Source organism: Phallusia mammillata, chromosome 2 (genome assembly GCF_965637545.1).
Source record: "Phallusia mammillata chromosome 2, kaPhaMamm4.hap1.1, whole genome shotgun sequence".
Taxonomy (NCBI): Eukaryota; Metazoa; Chordata; class Ascidiacea; order Phlebobranchia; family Ascidiidae; genus Phallusia; species Phallusia mammillata.
Genome location: NC_137253.1, coordinates 29,465,578 through 29,483,159, shown reverse-complemented (window position 1 = coordinate 29,483,159; position 17,582 = coordinate 29,465,578). Strand labels below are relative to the sequence as shown.

General features: G+C 37.3%; 2 protein-coding genes and 1 long non-coding RNA gene across 3 annotated transcripts in view; all 3 read left to right on the top strand.

Moving 5' to 3' along the window:
* Positions 1-3,263, top strand: part of LOC145214216 (solute carrier family 22 member 4-like) — a 34,499-nt gene extending 31,236 nt beyond the window's left edge. The window contains exons 9-14 of the mRNA XM_080082706.1: positions 120-219; positions 289-389; positions 943-1,157; positions 1,502-1,684; positions 2,045-2,189; positions 2,770-3,263. Coding sequence (XP_079938832.1) covers positions 120-219; positions 289-389; positions 943-1,157; positions 1,502-1,684; positions 2,045-2,189; positions 2,770-2,815 — 790 coding nt within the window. The 3' untranslated portion in view covers positions 2,816-3,263. The remainder of the gene's footprint in view (positions 1-119; positions 220-288; positions 390-942; positions 1,158-1,501; positions 1,685-2,044; positions 2,190-2,769) is intronic.
* Positions 3,264-3,690: 427 nt separating this feature from the next.
* On the top strand, positions 3,691-5,158 carry LOC145215342 (uncharacterized). Its single transcript, XR_013857269.1, has 2 exons — positions 3,691-4,724; positions 4,853-5,158. It is a non-coding gene; the product is annotated as an uncharacterized LOC145215342 (long non-coding RNA).
* Positions 5,159-6,728: 1,570 nt separating this feature from the next.
* Positions 6,729-17,428, top strand: LOC145213272 (solute carrier family 22 member 4-like; the record flags this gene model as incomplete). Its single annotated transcript, XM_080081504.1, has 10 exons — positions 6,729-6,793; positions 7,847-7,891; positions 10,809-10,963; positions 11,484-11,652; positions 11,848-11,947; positions 12,008-12,108; positions 13,219-13,433; positions 14,222-14,404; positions 14,775-14,919; positions 15,993-17,428. Coding segments are annotated over 10 exons (1,224 nt in total), but the record flags the coding sequence as incomplete, so codon positions are not given.
* Positions 17,429-17,582: the final 154 nt, after the last annotated feature.

Here is a 17,582-nt window from a genome sequence, read left to right as displayed (position 1 = left end):
ATCAGAGGTGAAAAAAGATTTTTCTTCAAATTATAGTTATTGGAAATAAAATCTGTAGAGTGATCTTTAAAAAAATTCTTTAGAAAAACTTTAGAAAAAATTATGATTTCACGTTTAAGGCTTTTACTCAAAGAATCACCGATGTGGCTCGACCAAACAAGACGAAAATCTCAAGTTGTTTCCTCTGATAGAAAACAACTCAACAAAAAGTTATCAGAGGTTAGTAACAATGGTTGCCGAGTCTTATTTTTGGTTACCATGTGCACAAAAAACGTTTAATTATCACAGGCCGAAGTTGAAGACATCACAGCTTTGAAAATGTTAAAGACGTCTCTGCTTTGTAGTAATTCGGTGTTGAGAAATCGATTACTTATGGCTTGTTTTCTGTGGTAAGTGGTGAACACGATCTCTGTAGTATGACTTCATAAAATCTATGTTGGTTTTGCGGCTAATTTGTAACCTTCTGTTGCATCCACCACTAAACTATGTTTATTATCGTCATTAGAGTCCCTATTTTGCTTGCTGGTGTTAGTTTACCATGGGGCATACTACTGGGTTAAACAGAAAAGAAGTTAGTATTCCAACCCAGCGTTTTTCAACCTGGGTGCACGTTACACCCCAGGGTGCTCACTACAGTCACAGAGGTACCAATGGGTGCATGGGGTCCACCAAAAATCGAGCAATTTGCATTGTGTATGATAACATACGTACCACCACTTTAAAACAGTTTGCCCTCTTAAAGTGTATCAATTCAAATTTACATTTTACCAAACAAGCCGGTTGTTTGTCACATCAACGTAAGGGTGCATGGGGTCACAGTATTAGGTAAAAAGAACAAAATATTGAAGGGAATTGATCTTACCCTCATTTGGATGGGTTAAAGGAAGATACAACATTTTATAATGTACATTTACAAATACACACTAAAAACTGCAAATTTAGGAATGTGACTTTTCTGTGCTTCTACACTTTGAGTTTGAACTCAGCGAATCTTGGAGGAAACATCTACATCAACTGTGTGTTTGGGGCGTTGGTCGACATGGCTTCGTATTTGTGCATGTTCCTGCTTCTCCGCAAGACTGGGAGAAGAAACTCTCTTTCTCTATGCATCTTCATCAGTGGCGCTTTCTGTCTTCTTACACCGCCACTAAGGCCTTGTAAGTACTTTTGTTTGTTTCTATTTTTTGTTGCTCTTACACAACTAAATTTGACTCTTTTGTTTATGCACGGCATAACTTCTTTAGGCATAAATATCCCGCTTGATGCACCTTTATTTGTGACTGGTACACTTTTATTTCACTTGGTGTACCTTCATATCGCTTGGTGCACCTTTATATCCGATTGGTGCACTTTTATATCGCTTGGTGCACCTTTATTTCCGCTAAAATACGGTTATTCAACTGCACATCAAAAGTGTCTGGTTAGCACAAGGTTAGGAAGTTACCAAAACAGCAATTGATATAATCCAGAACATAGTGCAACAATCGTTTGTTTTTAATAGTAAACGAGACCGTTGGTGTCGCTGCATCCATGATCGGAAGATTTTTTGTCACCACTTCAATGAGCATAGCGATCCTCTTTACTGGTGAAATGTTCCCTACTCTACTTCGCAATACAAGTGTTGGAATAGCTTCAATGTCGGCTAGAATTGGAAGTGCTCTTTCACCTTACCTTATATTTTCAGGTGGGTTTCATGCCTAATCGATTTTAACTTATTGGATACAAAGCAGACGAACAAGCTGTAGTGGTATGTGCAGGTAGCCTACAGCGTAAAGGATAATTTCCATTCATAAACTCACTTACTTCAACATACTAAAACAATGTTGCTCAAGGTCCAGGAACTCAAATTAATTTAAAAAAGTTAAAGGTTTTTAAGAGCATCAACGTACTAATTATGTCTTCAATTTTGTATCGTTATCTTCAATTACATTTAACTTTACGTTTTGATCAACTGTGCAAGTCGTTGTGCAAAAACTATGGCTGAGATTTGAAAAGGTTGAAAAACACTAAATAAAAATCTGTTGCTTCTGACTTTTTTTTGCAGGTGAAATGATTGATCTTGCCATCCCATTTTATGTAATGGGAATCCTAGCTATCATCGGATCATTTTTCACACTTATTTTACCTGAGACGTCAAATGCTCCCCTGCCTGACACTTTAAAGGACGCCCTTGCACTTAACAAATACAGGTAGGATAGTTATCGCAACCACATTGTACAGTTATGGCTTCCAATCATGTAGAGGCAATTTCTGTATCCGTGGTGACAACATGTAATTTCAATGTCGATGGTTGCTATGTTTATCCAAATTTGCATTTGATGAAACTACGTTTGTTACAACTACCTTCGCTTTGGTGCTTTGCGATTGTGCCATATGCTATTAACCTAAAGTTACCAGACGTCCGGAATTTCCTGGACATATCCGAATTAGGGCGTAAAATCTGTGTCCGGATTTTTTTTTAAACAAAAGCACTCTAAATGTCTGGAATTTTAACGCCAAGAAGTTTACCCTATACAGTAGTTTTTACAATTATTTTGAATTCGTATGGCGTTTGATATAAAAAAGTCCATTCAGTGCAACCAGTAATGCTAACCGGTTCGTTGATCTAACCGGTTCGCTGACTGTTCTATAGAACCGGTGCGAACCGGCTGAATCCATCCAGTGATTGTAACGGAACCTTTGGGGTCGCCAAAGACACTTACTAAAACCGTCGGAAATTTTTTCCACGCAGATATGGTTACCCTATAGTAACTGAGCATTACGTTTCAGATTGGACATCATCAGACGCCGAAAATCCTGGTTCGCAAAAACGTGATGACGGCCCACGTCAGCCTCCAAGCGGTTTTATTCAAAATTTAGCAAAAGAGTATCAAAATCTTAAATTTCTGCACTTTTACTATGTTGAAGTATTATCATTATACAATTGTCCTAAATGTATGTACCTTAGTAAATTGCACCATACGTTTTTCTTGAAAGCTATTGTACCTTCGACTTGTGATATGCACTGCTACAGCATTTTATTTGACGCCTCGATAACAACTGCTCTAGGTACATATGCGATTTAAATATGTAGCAAATTTGGTTTCCCTATGTGTTGCTTTTAATAACACTGAAAGTGCTTATGCGTCGTCTCTTTGTGTAAGTAAGAACGTTGACAAAATTTAACCTGCAAAGGAATGTTTCCGTACTTAAAATATTCAGCAAGAATATTAAATTCACGGTTACACTAACAACCGGTGATTAAAGTGGATAATACGCTTTTACGTGTTCGTTCTTGTAAATATATCAACCTAACATTTTAACCCCGAAAAAAGTTAGCGGTTATTGAGATTTGGGAAGGTGCCTAACTTAACTTTAAAGATTTTAGATTTTGTGAGGTGTTGGAAGAATTAGAACGGCTTAGTTACACAGTTGACAAGGTTATCTAACAAAGATAAAAACCGACTGTGACAACATCAGGCTGAAGCACCCGTATTCGAAATTCGAGCAACTTTGGCCTTGATTAGTACTTGGATTAGTGACTGCCCAGGAATGCTTTAACGTTTTGCAGTTTTTCGTAGTTTACCAAATCAGATTACAAAGGCCAATTGTTGTAGTCATATTTTTGCAACAAAAATCAAACTTTAAATCGTAGCATTTTAGGGGTTTTCCCAGATCACCTTTTTTACTAATATGGTAACACCATAGTATACTAACATGGTAGTCCAGCTCCTTTTTTCCTCTCGTTTCTTTTATTATCCTGCGCATTTCGGTTACGCATGAATAACACTGCACGTCGCCTGAAGTTTTGTATGAGGTACATGGTAAACAGCTAGTTTTGAAAAGCCGCTGGCGACAAATCTGTGTCTGTTTTAAAGTTTTTTAGTTATTGGGTTTATTGTTTAATGTATGTAGAGCTATTAAAACGTTTTTAGCTTTCAATTGTATGAACTCTTTAAAGTATATTTTTAAAAACTTATAGACAGGCATCTTTTTTGTAAGAATTGCTTTAAAATTGCGGCAATGAACCGAATTGGCGAGGCAAGGTTTTTCAGCATGTTACTACACTAGCCAACATGTCCTATGTCTTATCATCATGTGCGCTGATGAGACATTACAGGTCAAAACAGTGAGCAGTATTTGCAGCTTACTTATCATCTATCTATTGGCTTATTAATCATATTGTCATCACTTTGGTTCCCCAGCAGTTGCTTAGGCATTAAAAATCAGTTTTTTTTCTGTGGTTTATACCCATTTGTGGTATTGAACAGATTTGGTGAGGAATTAATGTTCTGCCTGTTACTTCCAACAAACTGGAGGGCCATCAGATGGCTACACTAACCAATATGGCATATGTCTTTTAATCAGCTGCACTGATGAGACCTTATAGGTCGAGACAGTGTGCACTGTTTACTTCTACAGCTTCTGTTTTCAAAATCCTATAATTAGTAAATCACTTGGCTTTATACTGCACTCGGATACGATTTTCATAGTAGCCTACTGTTAGCTATAACATTATTATTAAAAAGCTAACATAAAGTAGTTTCATATTTTGTAATTTGAAAAAAGAAGCACATTTGTGCAGAAAGTACAGGCACTTTTGACAGTCATTTTGATTTATTTTTCAGAGCTCCTCTTTTTTGGTTTGCTTGGTAGACCTTTGGAACATTTTAGAAAAGAGCTTTTTGGCAAACGTGAACGACAAGACATGAATAAATAAATCCACGAATATTAAAACCTATTGGGTACTTTCTCTTTATCCATATCAACTTTCAGAATATCACATGTCCTATTTTGGAAACTTTCATAACTTTTGCAATACACAAAAAAAGTCTAGCTTGTTGGTTGGCTAAAAAACTTTCTCTCATTTCAGGTACACACTTTGAGAAAGTTGAAGTAACTCTAATGAAGGATAAGTGAGACTTCCAGGCCCTTGCTCCATAAAAGAAACCAGCTGGCCCTGTGATTGCATGGTGGACAACTTGCTAACAATTTTACTTACTTTTGCAAAATTGTTTTTTGCCTTGAACAAAACATCACCTTCCAAATACTTTAAACTCCATGTTACTTATCACAGCATTTGACTGTTTTTCTGCACCACTTTATTAGTTGTTTATGATGTCTAGAAATTGTTTTTGTACCTTGATTTTTTTTCAAATAAACTTTTTGCTTCACATCACTCTTTTGCATGGTTTCTCATCTAATCAGTTCTTTTAGGAAAAATCTACCTCTTGTTGACAGTTTAAAATGAGTAACTTTGGAAAAACTATGGTCTTCGTTTAAGCTTGACTTTCCGTCTGTCCGGATCGAGTTCCTGGTCGGGGTCAAAGTCGTTAAACATCAGTTTATTAAAAATGCAGTCAGTTTGGAAAAGTTCCATTTTCACCAGACTTTAGTTTGATCCGTAACAAGCTTTATGCACCCTTGAATATGTTAGGTAAAACCACGCTAAAATCACTTCAACGCGGTTAAAGAAGGACTAAAAGGCAAAAAAACTCAGTAAATTCCCTCCAACAGCATAATTCCAACCAAACGTAGTAATATTACACATGGTAGATGCATACAACCGACCACACACGCACAGTTTTGTCATTTTCCTGCTCTTAAGGCACCCAACTCAATGCAAGCATCCGACAAGCGTGCAGAGTTAATCAAGCGTGACGGTAACAATAGCTGGACTACCATGTTAGTATACTATGGTAACACCACAAATCAGACCAACATTTAGATAATTTCCTGTAGGTGGTGCAATAGAGCATTCGCGCCAAAATGGCGTGTTTTAGTGACAAATTAGGTTAAATGAAAAATGAGATACTGTTACTGTTTGTTATTTTGTAAGTAATTAAATAAAATGCTATTTTTAAAGTAATCAGGTTATCGTACAATGGACGTTAAAATTTATCAATTGCAATGTAAAGAAAATTAAGCTGCAACCAACAAGCTGACAGCAAAGTGAGTTATTTTAAATGTAAAGTTAGTCGTTAAAAATGTAGCAAGAGAACTTGATTTGTTATGTTTATTTTACAGATACAGAAAGAAAATCGCCAAAGAAGATAATAAAGTTCATTTTTACAGGTTTTACCTTATTAACTGTTTCAATCTTTACAACAGTAAGTGACCTGTTTATGATCATTTCCAAAACAATGTCTTACTAATATATATCTTATATTTCACAGACCGAACAAGATATCAAGAAATGCGAAGTAAGTGATGTGGTGTAACTAAAATGTGGTGTAATTAAACCATTTATTGCATTATTATTTACAGATTGCTTCCCGAAAGCAAATTTCATAATACAAAAAAGACCATTTTTTTAAAATATGTCTGTTTATGAAATGAATGACAACGTTGTGTTTTTTAAAATTTAAAAGAGCCCCATTTAAAAAAAATGTAAGTATGTGGCATTGGTAATTGTACTTGTAATGTTAATTGTTCTTGTAATATATTGTTGGTAAAATGTCAATTTTTGTAGGAGCCGAGACAAGACAAGATAACTGAAAAAGTAAGTGTGGTAAATGCCTTTAAATGTAAACTGTTGCTGTGTTTAGAGAGAAAAATATACAAGTTGTTTATGTTGTCTTTTTTGAAAGTTTTAAAGTAAAGATAACAATGCACTAATGATGACAACAGTGATTGTTGAATCGTCTGCATAATGTATGTTTTACATAAATAGATTAAAAAGAATGTCGGAAACAACCAAAGTACATTTGGGATAGAATAGGTGACCTTCCTGTAAATATTCCTGAAAATTACAAGCTATTGAACATCGACCAACAAATGGAGCTCTACCAGAAGCAAGATTATCCAAATTGAGGTTAGTTTATAAAAATGCAATCCCTGCACAACTTGAATATATGACAAATGGTCATGTTTGAAAAGCTGCAGGTATGAACTGAAAATTGTCAGGTCATACCTATGCATCAAAATTCTTACAAGTCCAGTTTTTATTTTTATTCCACAAAGTTCTATTAAAAACAGTTGTGTAGAAACTCTGGACCATTTCCAAATATGGGTCTCAACATAATTTACAGTGGACCTTGCAATACTATCTTCTTGGGATTGCGACATGACTCTAACGCAGTGAAACTAAAAAAGTGTGGGTAAGGGTCGCAGGCTACCTTCGAAATGTTGACTTACCCATGTTTTGGCCTAAATGTTTGGAAGTTTTTGTTGATAGTTAAAGTAAACAATGCTACAAATTTACAATAGTATGCTACTTGTTTTGTGCTTGGTTTGGGAAAAAAATAGGTACTGTATAACTATCATTATGGCAAAATGACAATAATTTTCCATGTGAGCAATAAGTTTCAACTGTGTATATAAGATATTGCTGTCAGGCTTAATATCAAGTTCATAGAGCGTTCTGGCAATGTATTGGCTTCTGACAGTGTAAAATACATTGCTAGAAAAACTCTATAAACTTGAAGTTTCAACTGTGGTGTAGCACTAGCACCTTCAACATTCTATTTACAGCCTGATCTGCTGACCAATCTTATAAATATAGATTCCACCAATCACTGATCCTAAACAACACAAGGTCCTTGTGTAAATCAAAGGCTGTTTAAGCATGTTGTGTCAAAACCTTTTGTGGTAATGAATCATTCCAAAAAAATACAAGATTTATTAATTTTAGTTAAATATCCTTGTTGCAAGCAACAATTTGTTTAAAAATGTTTGTCTGTGTGCAAGTGTTATATTTCTCGCAGCCATTGTACTATTAACTCACCATTTGTCCCAGACTGTGCAAGAAATATGACCTGATCTGCACATCCGGTAATATACAGTCTTTTAGAAATCCCTTTTCAGCACCCCTGGAAGCCAAACTGACAAAAAAGACAATATAAATCTTTACTGACATCCTTTTCAGGTTGAAATGGAAGAAAGATCAAAACTTACTTTATGAAAAAAATTGGTGAGCAATATATTTTGTTGTAGGAAAATTCTTCCCTAAAAATTGTATATTTGATTAGGACTTGTGTGCCTAATATTTGCACTAATAAACAAAACTAGGACTGGTTTCTGTTGTTTGAAGTCGAGTCAAATGTACAGGGATCAACAATTGCATGAACATGGTGAACCGCAATCGCTTGCAAATGTGTAATTATTTCACACTCTAGTTCCTGTGGGCGTCTTGGCATGTCAGTGAAGCGCAGCGTCGCGCTTGGCAGGCAAAGAGACCCTAGGTGGTAAAGAGGGCGAACTTGAAATAGCGCGTCGCAGCGTCAGGATATAAGTATGTCTTTATCTGCACGTTTGTTAGTGTTGGAAATGTTGGGTTGTGATTTTGGGGGCAAATAATAAAAAAGTTTATCGAGTCGCAAAGGTAGACGAGCAAGCGAGTGACCTTATCACCCTTGGGTCAAAAGATTAGTTCAGTTTAACTAATTTTAGTTTTAATTGCCACTTTTATCCAACATCGTTCAAGATTCGTTGTGTTATGTGTCATATGGTGCAAGTTACGCGAAAAACCGTTATTCCTTAACACGCGGGAAATGTTCTTAAAGTGCCGTTCCAGGGTTCAGTAAATACTTGATCTCGCTGTCCTTCTTCAGTGAGCCGTAAACCCGCATGCCTGACCTTATAGGTTTGGCTTGCGTTTCCCACCCAGCTCAACAGCTTTGCACACGTAATACGGTTTTAGATGACAGCTTCATGTTGATACCATATACGTTGAAATTGTACCTTTTCGTTTTTTTGCAACTTAGCCAACCTGTCCTAAGTTTAGTAACGTGGTTATGCGCTTTTCTGTGGAGTCAATTGGGTCTATTTAGTATATTTTAAATGCCGGTGCATTTAATAACAGGATTGCTTGGATCGCTTGGCACCTTAATGTCACTTTAATATCGCCTGATGCACTTTTTTTGTCGCTTGGCGCTCATTTATATCGCTCGGTGCATGTTTATATCGCTTGGTGTGCCCTTATATCGCTTGATGCACCTTTTTATTGCTTAGTCAGTGCCGGATTAAGGGTCTGCTGGCCTGTAGGCACATTTTATAAGTGGCCTGAAAATCAGGGTTGCCAACTAAAAAATTAGAATTATCAGTGTTGCCAAATCATTGTCACAAAGATCGTTGTTGCAACTATGGCCTGGATTTTTGACTGGCCTGTAGGCACGTGCCTACTTTGCCTAATGGTTAATCCGGCACTGTGCTTAGTGCGACTTAACCTAGCGATGTAAGCAATGGTGGTTTCAGCCGGTTCGCACCGATTCCATAGAACCGTCTCACGAAATGTTATGAGATCAGCGTACCACCGCTGGATATAAGGGTACACCAAGTGATATAAAGGTGCATCAAGCGATGCTAAGGTGCACGAAGCGATGTTAAGGTGCACCAAGCGACGTTAAGGTGCACCAAGCGAGATTAAGGGCACACCAAGTGATATATATGTGCACCAAGCGATGTAAAGGTGGTACAAATGATACAAATGTGCACCAAGCGATATTAGGGTGCACCGAGCGATCCTAGTGATCCTGTATATTTTAGATGTACCCTTTAATTTAAATACAAGCGAACAACCTTGGTTCGGTGTCTGAAATAACGTTTCCCACAAACTGCGACGTTGCGCCACGGCATTAACCATGGACAAGTGCTCCTCAAGCTATGGGGTTGCTAAGACAGTATATCAGTAACACGAAAAATTTGTTCATGACACGGTATAACTCGCATGTCAGTTAGTTATGAAACTTAAGTGCATAAATTTTTGTCTTTTCTTAAGGCAGTTGTAAGACTCGGACGAAAACCTCGGGTATGCCGCATACCCGAGAATCGGACCAACGTTAGTTATGCGTTATTGCTTCATGGAAATTAATCTGATACGAACTAATACGTAACATACACAATTAATTTCAATCGCGGTTATTATTTCACAGCCCATGAATTATTCGCATTCATTACAATTGTGTCGTCTTCAAGAAGCTTTAGAATTTAAACATTAAAGGGTGGTAAAAAGCACAGCACAACAAAGGTGTTGGCGCTAACGCTACCCCGGCTATTACGTCGTTTGTGAACTAAATTATGAGAATACGGTTTTAACTTCTAACTGCCTCTACCACAAGGACAACGACTGTCTAGTTCAATCGAAAAAACAACAACGCATATTGTTACGTCACAAACGGAAGGTTGTTACTTAATTGTTAGCTTGTTAAAAGTTTCTAGCAGTTTAGGACGTCGTTTGAAGTACACTAAACTTTAAAATTAATAATGCGTCACATACAATTCACTGCGTATGCTGTGAACATAACAAACGACTTTGAAACGTATAAAACGACTTTTTGGCCAGAAGTGTTTGCGCTTTGTTGCGTAAAAACAAAGCATTTTTATAATGCTGTTACTGAGAAGAAAATAAATGTTTTAACATTATAGTAATTTGCAACGTAAGGTACGAGCTAAATCATTTTTATCTTTATTGTTCCGCTTCCCCGTAATTTCCCATTTTTTTTAATGTACAACGCGGTGTGTTACCGGGCACAAACATGCGTTGATTTGCAACTGTAGCAGAAGGGCCTGGCGGTGGACATATGGTGTGTAAACTCATATACAGCAAGCTTTAACGTAGTCTTACCCTACGTAGCGACAGGAAATGATTTTGGTATTTCATGACCTCATTTTGTGACGTCATATAATATGGCATACCCGGGAAAAATTTAAAGTCGGCGCCTATGGCTATACCGTATATATACAAAAACCTTTGTTGAATAAAAACTGCCTAACGTTTCAAATGTTGACCCACTGTTAGTGATACTGTCTCATGAATGTTTAGTTTAAAAAGCACTGTGACGCAATGATTGTGACATCATAAAGTTTCATTGGCGTCATTCTGTTTCCAGGTTTGGTCGTCGCGTGGTGCTTCTTTCGTCTTTTCTTGCCGGTGGAATTCTACTTTTACTTCTGTCCTTCTCCTTTAGCTACTGGTTCTTCGTGGCGGTGATCTTCTTTGTTGGTGGGTTTCACGGTCTCAGCTATGCTTCCATCTTCGTTATGGGTGAGACCAAAATTTCGCAACGACTGCTGGTGTCATTGTTGTTCCATTTTCACGTCATTGTGTACAGTTTGTTAGGTCACGTTCAAAACACCCTTTTTGAGTCCGCAATTTACGTTTTTAAAACCTCCAATTTTTAAAAGACAAAGAGTAATATAGAGCAGTGCTCTTTAACCTTATTTGTCAATTAAACTAAAACGAAAATCATATTAGACTTCCACATTTAAAAGAATACAGAGGTTCATTTATACATCAGTTGAAACCTACATATTTTTTCTAATATCCTGAAAGTCAAATATTAATGGTTCATTAAAGGTTGGTGATGCACCCTTGTATACCTTTTTGTACTGGTGCACCCCATGCATATTTTGGTGGACCCTAGGGTGCACCGTGCACACCGTTTGAAGAGCACTGGTATAGAGCAATGACATTTAGGCAATGTTTTGTAAAAAGATAAGTAAAACCATGTGCTTCCTGTGTTCTTTATTTTTCTAAAACATGAATTTAAAACCTTTATTTCCAGCACAAGAGAGCGTTCCTGAACATCAGAGAGCGCTAGCTGCATTAGGAATCAACAGTTCGTATGGGCTCGGGTTTTTGTATGTTACTTTAGCTGGTGTCTTTATTAAGGACTGGAGATGGTTGCTACGAGCTGTTTCGATTGCAACTTGTGCATACTTTCCATTGCTCGTGTAAGCATTGTCATATTGTTGTTAACTCTTGGAAAATAAATGTACAGACAAATGAAAAATCAGTGGAAGTATAAAGTTACATGTTGATGTGGTAGAAAACAAAGCTCTTATATTTTGTTCATAAAATGGAATAAAAATAATATAAGAGTTTTGGTGTTTCTGCTGATTTTCTAAAATTATGATTTCACGTTTAAGGTTTTTACTCAAAGAGTCACCGATGTGGCTCGATCAGACAAGACGAAAATCTCAAGTTGTTTCGTCCGATAGAAAACAACTCAACAAAAAGTTATCAGAGGTGTGTAATAACGGCTGCTGAGTCGATTTTTGATTACAACGTTTCATTTTGACATCACAGGCCAAAGTTGAAGACATTACAACGTTGAAAATGTTAAAGACGTTTCTGCTTTGTAGTAATTCGGCGTTAAGGACTCGACAACTTATAACTTGTTTTCTGTGGTGAGCGTAAACTCTCTTAACTTTTTATAACATCACCATGTAGGTGTTGCGCCTTATGTTGCCTTTATAAACCTATTGTTTTATCTTACGATTATCAGCTAGAAGTTGACTCTCATTTATTTCACACGATAGCCATAAGAACGCACGTGAGTTCTATTTTGTTGGATTGCCTATCATGTATTAAAGTTACTACATTTTATATGGTTAGAAACGCCACTACATTTTATATGGTTAGAAATATACTTACCAAACGACTAGTTAAAGAATTAAGCATACGCATAGAGACAAGAAATACAGCGATCTACAACGTAAACGTGAAATGCACAGTAGAGTGTGTTAGTCTAAACTCTTACACTTCATGTATAAGACGAGTCAACAATATTTAAAGAAAGAAAAAGACATTTAGGCCTACTCGAAAGAAGATGTGGTCAGTTACACCCGACTTGGCACCGATAATTGGGCCAAGTTAGCAGTTTTAGCGACGCATAAAACATTGCGTGCAAACCAGATACGGCTTGCAGATCTAAAAAATATGTCTGGGGTATATAAAGCTACTGGGCTAATGTGTACATTTCCAGCCTCAACAAAATGTCTTTATATATGTAGCAAAGAGGTTTAATTAATGTACAACCGCCAGTGTGTTTATTTTAAAGCATATCAACACCCTTTGTCCGAAATCATTGTTCTTTAAGTGTGATTTTTATTTACTTCGTTTTGTTTCAAAAACCACATAAAATGTTTAGTCTTTTATCTTGATGTTACACCACGTAACGTTAATAGGAATTTCGACGATTGAACGGTTTATTTACAATTGTTTGTTGTTGACCTTAATCCACCCATAGCGTTGCTAGATGTAGCAGCACTTAAAACCAGTGGTGGGATTCAAATTTTTTGTCACCTGGTTCAATCACAAAAGATTGACAGTAACCGGTAATGCTAACCGGTTCGCTGATCTCATAAAATTTCGTGAGACGGTTCTATATAACCGGTGCGAGCCGGCTGAATCCCACCACTGCCTTAAACTGCTTCTATGGTGAAACGGAAACCGCCAACCACTAAAGACATTTGCAACTGATTCATACACGATTCATCAAAACTTTCTAAATCTAGGAGCGTGACCTATCTCTGCTTCTACATTTTGAGTTTAAACTCAGCGAATCTTGGAGGGAACATCTACATCAATTGTGCGGTTGGAACACTGGTCGACATGGTTTCGTATTTGTGTATGTTCGTGCTTCTTCGCAAGACTGGAAGAAGAAACTCTCTCTCCATCTGCATTTTCATCAGTGGCGCTTTCTGTCTTCTTACACCACCACTAAGGAATCGTAAGTACTTGATTCAGAACAGTGGTTCTCAACCTTTTTTATGCACCGTGACCCCCTAAAAGTGACTTTCGGGCCTTGTGGCCCCTTTTAAGTAACGCCGTAAGGGCTATGGCTCGCCACCAAACCAAATATGTAAATGGCAAACTCAACTAAATAGTAAAGTCCAGGGTCTATCAGGTTTAGTATTTTTGCTAAAATTAGGCGAACGGTTTAATATTAAATGAATATAAGGCCGACATGGTGCAGTTTTTTTGTGCTGCCGTAAAAATACATCTTTAGATCTCAAGCCAGATGTTTTAAAAATACGTAGAATAGGCCCTGCAAATTGATTGAGAACCACTGTTTTAGAGTTCGATTCAGAGTTGCAAGTCGGGCCGGGTTCGGACTCGGGTCGGGTTCGGGCTTAGGTATTTGTGAGAAAACGGGACTGACTTTACGTTCCGTGTCCGCCATTTTTTTAAGATAAAATCACTCAGCTAAGTAACAAGTCTCAGGCTTTGATCTAATGCCCACCCAACTTTAAAACGTATTGTTTACCCCATTGTCTACTATTGTTAATTATGTTTGTTGTCTTTCTCTTTTTTCTTTCTCATCCTTTGTTGCAAGGCTTTCGTGGATAGGCCTGTCAATCAAAATTTCGGGCCTAAACGGGCTACTCAAAAACATTTCAGGTTCGGGCCAGACTTCGGGCGTATACTTTCGGGTTCGGGCCGGGCTCGGGCTCAGATTTCGGGCCCGCTTGCAACTCTGGTTCGATTAGTCTTACCAATAACTGGTGTGTATTCTAGAAAACGAGACTGTTGGAGTCGCGGCCTCAATGATCGGAAGGTTTTTTATCGGCACATCAATAAGCATAGCGATTCTTTTTACTGGTGAAATGTTCCCTACTCTACTTCGCAATACAAGTGTTGGAATAGCTTCAATGTCGGCTAGATTAGGAAGTGCTATTTCACCTTTCCTTATATTTTCAGGTGGGTTTTTTTCATGTTCATTTATCCATGGTTGTCAAAAATGTTTTAACAAGCTGTAATTGTGTGCGTAGACCTAGTTTAATAGACAGCAATTCCTATACTGCTGTGTTTAAAAAACTTTTTGAATCAAGATCGCAGATATTAAATAACCATCTTGTAAGACACCATTTGATAGTAAAGGGGGAAATCAGTCACAAACTGATAAGAATTTTATCATATAAACTTACTTGTTCCTATCTTTGGCGGAACCTGGCTATCTTTCAGGGCGCACGGTTTGAGATTCACTGCCTTATACTGTGCGATAAACCAAGAAATAATTTACCCAATGAGCTTCTTCATCTTATAATGACATAAGGTTATTCATTTTCAGGTGAAATTATCGACCTCGCCATTCCGTTTTATATCATGGGATTCCTAGCTATCATCGGATCAGTTTTAACACTTATTTTACCCGAGACATCCAATGCTCCATTGCCTGACACTTTAAAGGACGCACTTGCACTTAACAACTACAGGTAAATTTCGCACTGATGACAAAGTATGGATTAGTCGTTAGCGTAACTGCCTTATGCTCACAGGGTTGTTGGTTCTAATACCGTCTTAACTACAATTTTATAAACTTTAAACTCCAGTATAAGAAACCATAATATAATCATTAAGTGGAAAATTAAATTGGGTTTTGCCATCAATGGCATTGACAGGATTCCAAGCCAAGAACAAAGACGGTCTAAATTCTGAAAGAAATTACGTTTCTTTGGCAAAAAAAACAAATTTTCTTAACTGATTCGAAACAGGTTTAATCCCCAAAACAAGTACGTATGGTAACTACGGATTAATTAGTTACTGGCTTTCGCTTACATTAACAGAGATGGCGAACCACTGACACCACGTGAATTCCAGTGACCCACTCGTAGTTTCCAAAGTTTATACTGATTACTATAGGTAGGGTTACCAGATTTCCAAGACTAAAAAGCAACACAACAGTTAACTTTAAGCCCTTTGCCAGATTGTCTATTGCCTTAAAAGACAGATTGTTGACTCAATTGCGAGGCAACAGATATGTTTATTCAAACGTACGATTTGTTGTTACTTTGTTGACGCTGTTCGGTTCAACATATTCATGCGAATCCTTGTTTTCACATGAATTTCATAAAATCAAGTGCCAGGAATCGTCTCAGCTCAGATATGACTGCTGCGTGTATTAAACTGTAAACTACCTAGGATTGCAAGACTTGCAGAGAAGATGCAGCAACAAGCTTCTCATTGACATTGACATACAATAAAATATGTGACCCACTTTGTTTTCTTTCCGACTTTTGATCTCATGTTTGACCCATTCAACTGAAAAGGTTCGCCATCCCTGACTTAGAACATACTTTACTAACTATGTTGCCTTCTTAAAAATGTTTCAATATGTTGTTTGGAGCAACACATTTATGCTCAGCAAAACACTTTGTTTAGAAATAGATACCACAAGCGTATGGATCTCAGACGTAGTTTTGCCTCAAGCCAGTCGTCCCATTGCAATTTACACTCATTCAATCGTTTTATGCTGGTGCCGTGCTTTCAATCTAACTTTCCATTTCAGATTGAGTTTTATCAGACACCGAAAATCGTGGCTTGTGAAAATCTGATGACGTCACACTCTAAAAGTTTTATCCTAAAGCAAGATTCGCTGATTTGTTTCTAACAGGAAAGCAAGACTTCAAATTTTCTAAGCATTGTACAAACCAATCTTGCTCTAAAACAACGTAGCATTTGTATTTTGTTCAAATCTATTGCGCGTAATATCTTGTACGTTCTGTAATTTTGTATTTTCTTGCATTGATAAAGTATGTGCTTCTTTTTCGCTGTAACAAAGCTTCTGCTTGCACTTGTATTTAAGCTTTATATCAATTACTTTGTGTGGTATTGTGTTTTTGCTGCTTAAAAAGTTTAAAGCAGGGGTGGACAACCTGCGGCCCTTCATTATAGCTTGTCGGCCCGCAGAGACGTTTGTATTTCAAACGTACTGGCAAACGAGTCCAATTATTACATATTTTTGAGCTGATTAGTGCGCCTGATGCTAGTTTTCTGCGATCTGGCAAAATGTGGCTAGAATCAAATACGAATTGTAAGCTTACTTGTAGTTAAGCATATTTGGTAAGAAACAAAGCAAAATCACTTTGTGTTATGCACATGTGCGGCCCTCGATCCAATTTTGACATTTATAATTGGCCCTACAGTAAAAAAGGTTGCCCAACCCTGGTTTAAAGCATCGGTTAGCTTCTGGGTCCCCACTTCGATGGTTCCACCAACAGCTTTGACTGTAAAGTATCCAGAAAGCATTTGGAAAAGATAGAGCACGTAAGATGATGTTTACAGTACAGTCCACTGGCATGATTATCATTGGATCATTTAAAAGGGAAATTAGCAGAAGTTGAGATTTGGGTATTTTATGCACCATAATACCAGCCGTACTGTAACTGTTTAAAATTTAAAAAAATGTGTGTAATGAAAAAACGATTGCTCACAAAGGTTTGCATTGGATAACGAATGTTAGATCATAAAAGATATGTCTGAAAAAAATTCTGAATTTTACATGCGGGCCACTGTAGTTGTATAATGTTTTGTGTTCCTTTTGTTATGAACGTGTACTTCGCAGCAAGCCGATTTGGGCGTCTATACGTACCATGTGCACCCTGCGTACCACGTGCAACCTGTCCTTTTCCAGTCTGACTTCATAGCTGTGGCTTGCCCTCAACAGCTTTGGACACGCTCTACGGCAGTGGTTCCCAAACTTTATCTACTCGCGTACCATTTTTTTGGTTCATGCAGCGTTCTCGTACCACCTACAATCATGTTAGAATTTAATGAATAAAAATGTTACTAAACTTTACTAACTAACTTTACCTTAGTAACTTTGGCCTTCAGTAACCAAAGGCTCGTAAATATTAAACAAAACTTAGTCAAACTTTTACCGCCCTCGCTACAGTGCTACTGTCAACACAACTAGTAGCTTATTACAAAAACTGACTTTAAGGACTTATTACGTCGTAATAACAGATTCATTACGTCATAATAAATCTATTTCGTCACAAAGAAACCTTGCTTAACAGTTCAATGCGTCAATACACCAATGAATTAGAATTTAGCAGGAAATATAGTGTGAAATTTCACGCTCTACGTAATTTGTGTG